Raw genomic sequence first — 13,189 nt, 5'->3', positions numbered from 1 at the left:
AGTCCAAGGTGTTGGTAGCATTTAGAAATCTTTTTAATGTTTGCTAATATGATCAGTTTAAAATAGTAAGAGGCCTTCATTAGTCAGTATTTAACTGACTCTTGGTTAACCAACACAGTATTGTAAAATAAAGTAAAATTTAAAAAAAAAAAGAAAAATCTCAGTCCTTTCATAACATGAAAAATGCAAGTGAGAACAGAACAGATACTTTCCTATGTGCGGATGAATGAGTAAATTAACATTTTGAAACAATCCGGTTGTTTGCTGCTTTCATGCATCTTCTTGAAGTAACTGAGTAAGCTAGCCAGTGGCCTCTGATTTTTCCTAGCTTAATGCAGATACTGAAAGAGAAGAAGGAGAAGAGTTTGAGGACAACATGGATGTTTTTGATGACAGCAGTTCCAGCCCTTCTGGTACCTTAAGAAATTACCCACTCACCTGCAAAGTTGTTTATTCCTATAAGGTTTGTATTTCTCTAACATATTTCTCATGTCAAATTGTGACAACTCTGAAGATACAAGTAACAGTATCTACCCAGCCTCTTATGCTGTACTTACCATAATGTTGGTGTTCTGTTCATTTTAGAGGCAATGTAACATAATGGGGAAGAGTCTAGGCTCTGATGTCAGATGGCCTCGGTTAAAATCTTGTCTCTGCCACTTACAACCTACATAACCATGCTAGTCCCTTGGTTACTGTGAGCCTCAGTTTTCTTATCTATATTATAGGGATAATACTATAGGGCTAATGTGGAGACTAAATGAGATAACACTTGTATAGCAAAGCATTTAGCACAGTGCCTGGCATCTAGTAAATTTTCTGTAAATAGAACTCCTCTCCTTATCAGTTGCCTGCTTGGCACAAGGCTCTCCATTAGGATAGTTCTCAAAATTGGTATTAAAGTAAAATTGCTTAAAAGAACAGTTTTGTTAAAACTTTGCTTATCCTAATATTAATATAACCATCTCTTATTTCCAGGTTAAGCAGAGACCTGGATAAATAGATTTTCTTCTAACTTCCAAACCTGATTTGGTATAATAGTTTTTAATCTCTCTCACCCCTGCCCTGCTTTCACATTAACTTTTTACTCAAAGTAGATTGAGTTTGTTTTCCCAGTTCCCCTCTTTTCCTCGTTCCCTTCACCAATCAATAGCCAGTCCTGTTGAGTCCACCTCCAAAACATATCTGGAATCCATTCACATTTCACGTCTTGGTCTAGGCCATTACTTTGATTAGTGTAAAAAAAATTAATAACTGGTATCCCTTCTTCATGCTTGTCTGCCAGGAGTCCACTTTCCACCCTATAGCCAAACTTATCTTTAACATATATAGGAGATTACTTTATTCCCCTGCCTAAAACTCTTTTTAAGCTTTCCATCACACAAAGAAAAACCAACTCTTTACTAGGCTCTGAAATGTCCAGACTGATCTGGCCCCTGCCAATCTCCTTAGCTTCATGTCAGACCAACCCACTGAACCTACTCACTATATGTTAGCAACTCTGGCTGCCTTTCAGTCTTCAAAAGCACTTGCTCCTTCCTGACTTGACAACTTTACACTTGCTTTCCCTTACCTAGAACTGTCTCTTTCCAATTCTTGGTTGGCTGCCCAGTGCTCTTCATATAGGCTCAACTCAAATAGTGCCTCCTCAGGCTTCCCCTGACCACCTAAACACATACACAGCTTCCCAGTCACAACTCTATCCCATTGCCCTTCTGTCCTCATTTATTAATTGATACTATATAGAACCTGTCGCCAACCAAACTTAATCTTGTTTGTTTTCACATGTCTTTATCTAACTCTGCACTGACGTTCCCTAAAGGCAGAAACTTTGTGTGCCTTGCATATGTGTCTTCAGCACCTAGAACAATGCCTGGCACATAGTTGGTCCTCAGAAAATAATTGCGGAACGAATAAATGAATGATGTGAGGAAAGAATGAACAAATGAATCCCTTTCACTTTAATGAATTCCTTTCACGTTAATGCCATGCTTGAGGAACAACAACAGAGGAAGTATGTGGAGAGAATCTTAAGCATACAGGGAATAGTCTCACTCCCACCAGCACCGTGCCTGGAGAGTGAAAAACTGACACCATTTACTCCTCAATACCAGTGACTGCCAGACTTCTTTTCATTTAACATCCTTTTATTATATATTTAACAATACTTCTTCTTTTCTAAAAGAGTTGGGGTTTGTCTTCCCAATGTAAACTGTTTTGATAATCTTCTGAAAATTTGAAGTCATCTTTAAAACACTTATGCAATGTTTTGAAAATATTATACAGCTAGGTTGGGATTGTTTCCCTGTCTTCTGTCTCAGTGTTATATTTACTCTGAAGTTCCAGAATTAAAAAATTTAAGGTCTTTAAATGGAGAGGCTCCTAAGTATCTGAGTGATTATTGCATCTGAGGAATTTTGCAGATAAGGTAGCATTTCAGTGAGGTCAGGAGTAAGATCTTTCTAGTCACAATGATGAGGTAGAGAACGGAAAGAGCGTTCTATGCAAACAACAGATGCAGAGACACAGTTTGATGAGATGATAGAGTGTCCAGGAAATGTTAAACTCAGTGGTATGTGAGCATCAAATGTGGGAAACAGAGCAGCTGGAAGTAAAGATATCAGATAGACCTGTAGATCACACCAAGGTTTGGCTTCCATCCTGGCTGAAGGAAGCCATCATGTGTCCTAAAATCAGACTGGGCTTTAAAATAAGGTAACCCTGGTCGTGGTATAGATATTCCAGAGAGGGCAGGTTAGAGTACAGAGAGGCTTAACTATAAGCCTAATTGTGATTCCTATGGTCCAGACCAGCAAAGAAAGCCTAAATTTAAGAAAAGCTAAATTTAAGGATTTGTTTCAAAAGCCTTAAAAATGCTTGTCACTTTGACCCTACTAGCATTTGTCCTAAGGAAGTGACCCACAATATAGAAAAATATTCTGGGTACAAAATTTTTTTTCATCATAGTACTACTTAATAAGAGCAAAGTTAGCAGTCCAGTAAGGAAATAATTAAATAAATTAACCATTCATATAATACAACCATAACAATATTATGAGGATAATTGAAAAATTACATTTGAGGTTTCTTTGTAAGAAGAAATGGTACGTCAAGAAAGTAAGATACCAAATTGTATTACCTTCAGATCTCGATTATACCTATTTCTAGCTTTTCTACAGTGAGCATTTATTACTTTTATGATCAGGAAAAAGCGTATTGTTTTAACAGAAAACAGGAAATTTAGAAAGGTGGTGGAAACAGGGCATGGCTGCTTCTGGGGTTCTGGCCGCCACTGCATATCAGGACTTCATGAGGTAGTGTATGACCATGTGTTTATTTAATAACCATTTACTGACCACTTGCTGTCCTTGGTTGGGATGAGTGAGAAAAATTACATTCCCTGCCTTAAAGAAGTCATTGTATTAGAAGGCCCACAAGTGCAAACAGCTAACTTGAGTGCCATAGTAGTCAGTGTTAGAGGGATACTCAAAGCCTTATAAGAATAAAAGGAGGAAAAAAGCAACCAGCTCATTGTGGGTGGTCTTGGTATACATATAAGCCAGGCATCAAATCATGGGTAATAATAATAGCTACCATTTATGAATTCCTGTGTGCCTAGAATCAATATATATATATATATTTCTAATCCTTTCAATAATCCTATAAGGAAGAAATTATCAACCAATCCATTAATTCAACAAATATTACTTGAGTACCTTCCATGTACCATGCTATGCTCTTTTCTAGGCTTGGAGCTACAGCATTGATCAACACAGACAGAAATCTCTGCCTTCATGGAGCTTGCGTTGTAATAGGAATAAAAAAGAAAACTGAGGCTCTGAAAGGTCTTACAGTCACTTGCCTGTAGAAAGAGACTGAAGCTGGACTTGAACTCACAGTAATCTAATTCCAGTTACCAAATGGGAAAGAGGGATCAAGGCCTCTTGGAAGGAAGGCATAGAGACAATACAGAACATGGTATATTCAGATACTAGGGATTAGTTTGCTGGGGCCAAAACATCAGGAGACCACAGGGTCTTGAGTGTCATGGGAAGGACTTGACCTTGTCAAGTGAAAGAATTGCTAGTATAACAATGCTGTATATAGCACTGCTTATATAACAATGTTGGACAACTTGCATGGACCTTCATGACTTTTCTACAGGGGCAGCAATATATTTAAAGGTGTTTAACTCCCCTGCTTTGCTCTCACACACATTGAAATCTGGTTGTATTGATAACCTTTGAAAAGTTTTGCCACAGAATTAGGAAAAACAACTTTGTTATATAGGTGCCTTTTTCTGGTATATTCAAGGCATAGTGTGGTTTCAGATTAGTGAAGAAATTCCACTGGAAAAGCCATCAGAAATCAGTGGACTCTTTTTCTCTTATTTTGAGGTCAGAGGTAATCTGCTTAAAATTCTGATCCTGGAGTATTTCTGTGATTAGTCAGCCATTTTCAATACTGTTTTTCTATCTCAAGCAGCTATTATAGCAATGTCCAGAATCTGGGTTTGATGAAATGTACATGCAATGGGAAATGAGCCTTGCCTTATTTTTGCTTATGTAACTTGGAGATATTTTTATACTTTGAGACTGTGAGATCTGAAAAGCTATATGGTCTTAACTGGTAGTTTTCACTGATCTTGAGACTTGGGGAAAGATTTTACAGCTGTTCACTAAGAACCAGAAGATGCCTGCAGATGCCTCCTGTTACGTGTAACAGACAAGTCTCTTCAGGAAACACAGTCTCTTTCTCTGACCCCTCTGCAGAGTCCCTGAGAGTTTGCCCTCAGATTCTACAGCCTCATGGGCAGCATTTGGGTGTCCAGTGTCAGTGGACTCCTGCTTTTATTTACTTTAAAAAAAGTCACAGCAACTTCTGCAGAAGCACCCAAATGGATCAGCCCAGTGTCTACAGTTAAGTTGGAGCATAATAAATCCAAGCCTTGACCAATATCAATCATTTCTCTCCTACAACTTACTTCTCTTGGCCACTGTTTTACGGTGATTCGAGACCAATTCCAGGCACTGCTCAAGCTGTCATTCAATCCATATACATAGCTCTTTGCATTTTCACAGCCTGCACCTCCACTGTAGCCCTGTGGTGCGGTTCTGATTCACTGCTTTCTCCTTTGCCTGTGCTTCCCAAACCATCATGGTTCTGTGCTTATTCATCCCACACTGACTCCACCCACCCCCACCCCCACCCCATCTTCCCGAGAATGGCGGGATTGTCATTTTGAAGAAATGGAGGCATCAAGAAGTTGAATAACTTACCAATAGATACATAAGCTGGAGCTGGAACCCAGGTCCCCTACTCCAGCAGAGTGCTGTGTTCACTGAGCCTGACTGCCTCTTGAGGATTCCGTTTCTCCAGTTTTTGTTGTGGCTTTATTTTGTTTAGTTTTTTAAGTAAAACTTCACCTCATTATGATAGTTTTACAGCACTCAAATTTTTATGTTCAGTACGTTTTTCAAAATCATTTCAATACTTTGATCCCCAGTTTCTGTTATAATCAGTTCACATCTGCTCTTTATCTAACCTTTTTAATTTTGTCCATGACCATCCTACATTGCAGGCTTCTCAACCAGATGAGTTGACCATTGAGGAGCATGAGGTGTTAGAAGTGATTGAAGATGGAGATATGGAAGACTGGGTAAAGGTATATTCCTTTGCTCATATCACCCCTTCTTGTGACATTTTCAGGAGTTTGTTTTGGTTCTTGTTGTACCCTGTCCAAATTGTGTGTGCAAACCTGTTTTGTCGCATGTCTTTTACTCAGGCTCGAAATAAAGTCGGCCAAGTGGGTTATGTGCCAGAAAAGTACCTACAGTTTCCCACCTCGAACAGTCTGCTGAGCATGCTGCAGTCCTTGGCTGCCTTGGACAGTCGGTCACACACATCCAGCAATTCCACGGAGGCCGAGCTCGTTTCAGGCAGCCTCAACGGAGATGCCAGTGGTAAAGACTGAAACAAGGCACTCTTTATTTGGTCACATTTGACGTAAACCCTATTACCTTGGAGTCAGCCTTCAGCTGGTTAAAAACCTGGGTTTATTCCCTTTCTGTAATGTATGTATTTGGCCTCATGTGTCCTGTACAGTGGAATCCTAGAGTTGCTCTTCAGTGAGTACAGAACTACAGCTCTGCTCTTATTCCGTTGGGCACTCTTAGCTGTCACCTGTGCATGGGGTGGTTGTGAGAGTCACCTGGCTGTTGGTGTTCTTACTGCATTTTTCTCTCTTGCTACCTAGTCTGTTTCGTGAAAGCACTTTATGACTACGAGGGCCAGACAGATGATGAATTATCTTTTCCTGAGGGAGCAATCATCCGAATCTTGAACAAAGAAAACCAGGATGACGATGGCTTCTGGGAAGGAGAATTCAATGGGCGGATTGGAGTTTTCCCATCGGTGCTAGTGGAAGAACTTTCAGCCTCAGAAAATGGTGACACTCCATGGATGCAAGAGATTCAGGTGCACAACAGGGGAAGAAAGCTGAATTAAAAGATAGTTCAAGAAAATAACTCCCAAAGAGTCTGTTGACCCACACAGAAGTGGGCTGTGGTCTCAGCCTCACCCTTACCACTCCAGTTTTTGGTTGCCAAGTTTCCACAAGACTGAATTTGGGAAGCAGAGACTTGTCAGCCAGGCTCTGTGTAATGCCTATATTACACTTCATGTCTCCCACATTCTGTTCTCTGAATTGAGGAACCAAAATACTACACTGTGTGTGACCTACAAAAGACTGGTTTGGTGAGGAGAAAGAAAGAAACCGGAGAGGGAATGTATTGTCTCTGTGGTTAGTTTATACAGTAAAAATATTAGCAGCCTCTTTCTCTCCCTCACTGTCAGAACCTCCCTGCCCAACCCAGGTGCTGCTAATCCTTTTCAGAGAACTAATGAGACTCCCAAAGCCCCATGTACTCATGTGACCTGAGGCTTACTTCATCATAGCAAAACTTGTCTTTACGGGAAACTCCTAATTCAGATATGTCACAACAGGCCTGGCAGGTCCAGGACTGTAAGGAATATGTCTGCCCATCTTGCTCGTACAGTATTATGACCACTGAACATGACAATTACAAAGCCTGGGGAAGTCAGAAACTCAGCCAATTATTTTTTTTTTCACGAAAAATAGAACTTGTTCTTTCTTTTGTTCTTCACTGGATTGACTACTTTGATATGTTTTCAGTAGAACTCTAGAGAATGGTTTGACTTGGTAAATGTTTAATTTAAACTAAAATCAGTATAATGAGATCTATGGAAGGAAAAAGTTAAATGCAACACAAAACTGGTGGTAGTGTGGTTATTCTAGGCTCATTTGCTTTTTTATTTTACTCTTTTTTAATTATGAAAGGATGATAACACATTCACAGGAGACTTGGAAAATACAGAGCAAGGTTGCATATAGTTCCACCATGTTTTACAATTATTTTTTAAGTAGATAAATTAAGATTTTTAGATGGAGTTTCAATATCAAACTCTCAAACATTAGTAGAATGAATATACAGAGAAGTAGGATATAGTAGGCCTGAAAAGCACTGTGAACCAACTCAATGTAATTAAGATTTATATAATTTTCACACAATAGTAGGATACAAATTCTCTTCAAGTTCCCATAGACTGTAAATTAGGAGACACTGGAACATATCCAGGGACATAAAACAAGGTGCAAAAATGTCATGGTCTAAAGGTATTGAAATCAAACAGAGTCTGTTCTCTTAGCACTGTGGAATTATGTTAGAAATCAATATCAAAAGATACTTTAAAATAACCCACATATTTTCAAGTGTGGCTTTCCAGGTGGTGCTAGTGGTAAAGAACCTGCCTGCCAGCACAGGAGACGTAAGAGTCGTGGGTTCGATCCCTGGGTCGAGAAGATCCCCTGGAGGAGGGCATGGCAATCCATTCCAGTATTCTTGCCTGGAGAATTCCCACAGACAGAGGAGCATGGCGAGCTACAATCCATGGGGTCACAAAGAGTCAGACACAACTGAAGGGACTTAGCATGCATGCATTTACCAAGAGAGATCATCTTCAACTTAGCCATCAAACTAGGCTTATTTGCTTCTAATTAGGCTGGTCAAAAAAGTTAACAATCATAATGTAGCTCCGGAGAAGGGTTATTTGCCAGGAGCAGTCAGAGAAGCCAGCTGACCTCCCTCCTGAAGTGAGCACTGTGTAACCTCTGTTCCCTTTGCTGCAGGTCTCTCCTTCCCCCAAACCGCCCAGCTCCCTGCCTCCACTGCCGCTGTATGACCAGCCTCCCAGCAGCCCTTACCCCAGCCCAGATAAGAGGGGCTCCCAGTACTTCTCCCGCTCTCCTTCAGCAAACGGTAAGGGGTCTCGTGGGCATTTATCAAAATACACTTTCATTTGGAAAGCCACGTGTTCATCTGAAGGGTAAACAGATCTGAACTACCATCTATATTGCTCAGCAATACAAATAAATTGAGCTGCTTTGATTCCCTCCCTTAGAAAACAGCTTCCATGCCGAATCGCCAGGATTCTCGCAGGCATCCAGGCATACTCCTGAGACCTCATATGGGAAACTGCGACCTGTAAGTCTCTTATCTAGCAGAGTAATAGAGTGCATAGTTCTTCCAGATTGAAAGTTAGAAATTAATGGAGCTCCGTGACCCCTGTGTTGTTACTAATTTCTTCCATGCCAGGTTGCAATGGACTTGGGAAGTTAAACAGAGCTCTTGAAAAGGAAGGCTATAAAAATAAACACATCTTGGAAGGTCTAGCTTATTACGCTGGCACTTTCCTCACTAAGCCATGGTGAGATTGCCAGGTGACAACTATGGAAAGTGTATTTAAATTATAACAAGTTCTGTGAGCATTAAAGCAGTCTAATTGTGAAACAGAATTTTTTTTTTTTCCAGCAGACGTTTATTGAGAACTTTTTTTCCAGGCCTCTACTTTCCTCTTCGACAGACAGTGAGATGATATAAATACATGCCCTTTTGAGGTTTGAGAGCTTCTATTCTCAAATAAATTATTTGTTCTTTACAAATAATCACCTCTACCCGCCCCTCACTCGGCTGTCATCAAATCCATCCCACTACCTCACTGTGAAATAGTTCTTCCAGGGTCGTAACTTCCTCATGGTAATCTAGTTACATTTGCAGTTTTATTTTCCTAGACCCTCTTACCAGTATTTGACACAGTTCTTTGAGCCACTTACAACCTTTGTCTTTGTTCATTCAGCAGATACTGAGTGCCTTGTTAAGGATTTGGTTCGTGATCCTAAATGTGATAGGAAGATGTTGTAAGATTGTAAACCAGATAGTGATATGACTGTGTATTTTTAAAAATTATTTTTACTTAATAATTTTTATAATTTTATGTTGGCTGCACTTGGTCTTAATTGTAGCACATGGGCTCTTTGTCACTGAGCATGGATTTCTCTTTAGTTGCAGTGAGTGGGCTTAGTTGCCTTGAAGCATGTGGGATCTTAGTTCCCCAACCAAGGATCAAGCCTATATCCCTTGAATTGGGAGACCAGCAGGGACATCCCAGCTGTGCATTTTAAAAACACTACTGTGGCAGCTAGGTGGAAAATGAGTAGAAAGTGTCAGAATGAACATGAGGAGTTGTAAGGAGGCTGGAGCAATGGTCCAAGCAAGAGAGGACAGTAATGTGAACTAGTGGGGAAGAGCAGTAGTGGAGAGAAGTGGACCCATTTGTTCCACCACACTTTTCCTGGTCTGCTTTCTACTTCCTGGCCTTCCTTTTCATTAACCTTTGAGGGCTTCTCTGCCTTTATCCAGCTCTGTTGATGCTTCTCAGGGTTCCGTCCACTAACCGCTTCCCTCTTTTTTTTTTAATTTGCTTGGCTGCGTCAGGTTTTAGTTGCAGCAGGGGGAGTCTTTGTTGCATCGTGTGGGATCTTTTCGATGCGCTGCATCGACTCTGTAGTGTGGGCTCCAGCGCATCCAGGCTTCAGTAGCTGCTGTGTGCAGCCTCAGTATTTGGGCACTCAGGTCAGCCTCTCAGTTGTTCCATGGCATGTGAGATCTTAGTTCCCTGACTAAGGGTTGAACCCACGTCCCCTGCATTGCAAGGCAAATTCTTCACCATTGAGCAACCAGAGGAGTCCCAGGGCTACTGCTCTTAAAGTCGTTAAACTTACTCCTGAGTTATCTCATTTACTCCCAAGACTTTGATAACCATTTATTTACTGACAGCTCCCAGATTTATAACTACCTATCCAATCTCTTCTCTGAGCTTCAGATCTGTGGAAATCTCAGTGTATATATATAGCAAACCCCCAAAACTCAGCAAAAAACTAGTTAATTATCCTCCTTCTCAGACATCATCCTTCTCCCTTATTTCCCATCCTGGTGAGTGGTACCCCTATCCTACTAGTGCTCTGGGATCACTCGTGACACCTCCCTGACCTGCCTTTCGTGAAGTCATCGCAAGGCCTGCCAGGGTTACCTAGAGATGACTGTCAAGTTGTCCCCCTCTATTCCCCCAGTGCCAGCCAACATCAGCTCCTTTTCAGACGATCACAGGAGGCTCCAAAACTGTCAGCCTGTATTCTTGCCCTCCACCACTCTTTTCTTCAAACTTTTACCTGAGTCATCTTTTCACACATCTAATATTACTGCTTAAATCCCTCAAGGACTCTTCTTTGCCTATAGAATAAGGCTCAGATTTTTAAATATGACTTAATAAGGCCCTTCATGACTTAGCCCAGCCTGTCTCTCTAGTCTCATCTCTTGCATCTCTCCTTCCAAGACATGTTTAAAGGTTTTTCAGTTCTCCAGTCAATGCTCTCTCTCGCTTCCAACTCTAGGCCTTTGCTTGGGCCAAGGTTGTCAGGACTACAAAGACTCTTGTGGCCATGAGGCTTTCAGCCCAGGAAAGAACCTGAGTCGTGAGTTTCACATTTCATCCAGAGCAGTCTGTCCTTCTCAATGTAAGAAGCTATAAAAATTAAGTTGAAAGCACATGCCTAGAACATTTCTGAGAGCCCATGTCCTTGAATAAGTGATTGGTCGGATTTCGATGCTTCAGCCACTGAATCAGGAAGCTGACTGACCATGTGATGGTTTCCTGCTCAGGTCCGGGCAGCTCCCCCTCCTCCTACGCAGAACCACCGAAGGCCCGCAGAGAAGATCGAGGATGTGGAAATCACACTGGTGTGATGATGGGTTTGCCTGTCCGTTACTGCTACAATCAAGGCCAGGCTTGGAGTTTGGCCAGTCTTGTTTTTTAGGCACCTTTGCTTGCATGATGATGACTCGAACAGAGCAAAAACAAGGAGGACTATATGTGACCGGGTGGCCTGGTTGACACCTCCCACGTTTTTAATATTTCGTGCCTTTTTTTGTTGTCATTTTCTATGTCATCTCTCCTAGCACAGCACAAATCCTAGTGGGCCTTAGAAGCAGAGAAGAGGGACAGTCCTCTTGCCTACTAGGGACCCATTTTTGTATGAGACTCAAGACCAGGCCTCGTTCAGGGCACAGTCACAGAGATACTGATCATGTGCACTCGTACAGTATATTACTGTGGCCACGAGGACGTGGCAAAGATGCTCATCTTTCTTCAAGTGGCTTTGGCTTATCTGATTGAGTTTAATCAGATCATGTCGGCTACATAAGGAAGCAGCAGGAGGGATTTCAGGAGAGGCTGGCTCCTCCCCGCAGTTGGTCCCCAAACTGAGAAACTGAAACCTTATTGGAAAAAAGTAGACTGCCCTGAGTTTAGCACTGATTGCAATAATGCACATCTCTTCCACAGCTAACAGATTTAAAACAATTAACAGTGTCCTTTGTATTAATATTTATGCCATTCATTTAGTATTAGCGGAGCTAACATGGAGGGGCTGAACTAGTAGCCGAATCTCATCCATCACATAGACTAATAGAAAGGAGGCTGTGGCTAAAGCAGAAATGGAGCTTCCAGATCTGCAATGAGCTGACTTAGTGTTCTTTTTATATTTGGGTATTTTTTCATCTTAATTTTTGCAGCATATACTATCATGACCAGTATCCTAGAATTTGAATGTCTTGATAAAACTGGGGACACATACTTGCCTTGTCAAGCTTCTCTACTGGGGAGGCACCTAGCATTATTTTATTCCCAAGCTAGTCCACTGGCCCAGGCAGCCAAGTTGTGGCTGGCCCAGACCAGCAGCCACCCACCACATAAAATGCAGCTTCCCAGGTCCCTCTGACCTGACATTTCCTTGGGAGGAAGAATCTGTGGCTCAAGGAGTAAACCATCTTCCTATGAAGAAGGACAAAAGGATTGTATGGTGCAAATTGACAAGGAAAGGACAAGTTCTCCATGTCACAGGGAGAGCCAGGAAGAGCCTTCCCTGCAGACTAACAAACCCACAGCAGTGGCTCCCAGAGGCCTCTGGTGGCCCTCCACCTCCAATGGAAGATAGGGAGTGCATTACTTAGGAACTAAGGGATGTTTGCCAGTTGCTTTTTTTCCCTTTTTTTAAAAAAATCAAGATTCTCAGAATTTAATCCAAAAGTTGTCTTTTGCTTTGAAAATGCCATCCCTCCTAAGAATCTCTAAAAACTTGAAATGCTCGCCAAATGTCCCCGTGGGATTTTTGACTAGAAATAAGGTCATAGCTGAAGAAGTTTTCAGATAGTCATTTGATCACTTCAATGACAGTATCCATTGATGAATCTTCTCTGTGATTTGAGGATTTTTTTTTTTTTTGCATTTCTTAAAACTTGTTGATCTATTTGAGGTCTTTTTGTGTTTATCAAACTTATTCTTAAGTTTACAAAAGAAATTAAAAGGGTGGGCTTTTTCTTTTTAAGATTTTAAAGTTTGTGGACAAGTTAAAAATCTTCAAAGCACTTTAAAAGTCTTCAAAGTGCTGAAATTGGGCAGTTCTTGCCACCCAGTCTTGTATTCTCTCTTTAGCTAGCAAAATTGTCCTTGAATCTGGGTTTTCCACATTCTCAGAGAGTTATTTGAAATCTTTTGTTATATTTTAAAATATTTTTTGGAAGAGCTGCTAATTTTATTTTAAAAAAAAACGAAGTTGTAAGAATATGCCTCCTTTTTAATAAGAACCCGTCCCTCTAGGACATGTAACCCCGCACCACAGTGCACAGGGCTGGGCTCAGAGGAGGAGCCTCTGTGCAGAAGTGCTTTCTTTACAGTGGCTGTAAAAACTTTGTATTTATTATGTATAAAATGT

The 13,189-nt window shown here is 41.1% G+C and overlaps 1 protein-coding gene across 1 annotated transcript in view; it reads left to right on the top strand.

Moving 5' to 3' along the window:
- FCHSD2 (FCH and double SH3 domains 2) overlaps positions 1-13,189 on the top strand; it is a 244,574-nt gene extending 231,385 nt beyond the window's left edge. The window contains exons 15-21 of the mRNA XM_068988167.1: positions 329-463; positions 5,582-5,665; positions 5,786-5,963; positions 6,257-6,477; positions 8,210-8,339; positions 8,482-8,564; positions 11,079-13,189. Of these exons, the coding sequence (XP_068844268.1) occupies positions 329-463; positions 5,582-5,665; positions 5,786-5,963; positions 6,257-6,477; positions 8,210-8,339; positions 8,482-8,564; positions 11,079-11,162 (915 nt within the window). The 3' untranslated portion in view covers positions 11,163-13,189. The remainder of the gene's footprint in view (positions 1-328; positions 464-5,581; positions 5,666-5,785; positions 5,964-6,256; positions 6,478-8,209; positions 8,340-8,481; positions 8,565-11,078) is intronic.

The sequence above is a fragment of the Capricornis sumatraensis genome, chromosome 16 (genome assembly GCF_032405125.1).
Source record: "Capricornis sumatraensis isolate serow.1 chromosome 16, serow.2, whole genome shotgun sequence".
Classification (NCBI taxonomy): domain Eukaryota; kingdom Metazoa; phylum Chordata; class Mammalia; order Artiodactyla; family Bovidae; genus Capricornis; species Capricornis sumatraensis.
The sequence above is the reverse complement of the archived record's forward strand: the minus strand, read 5'-3'. Positions and strand labels throughout refer to the sequence as shown.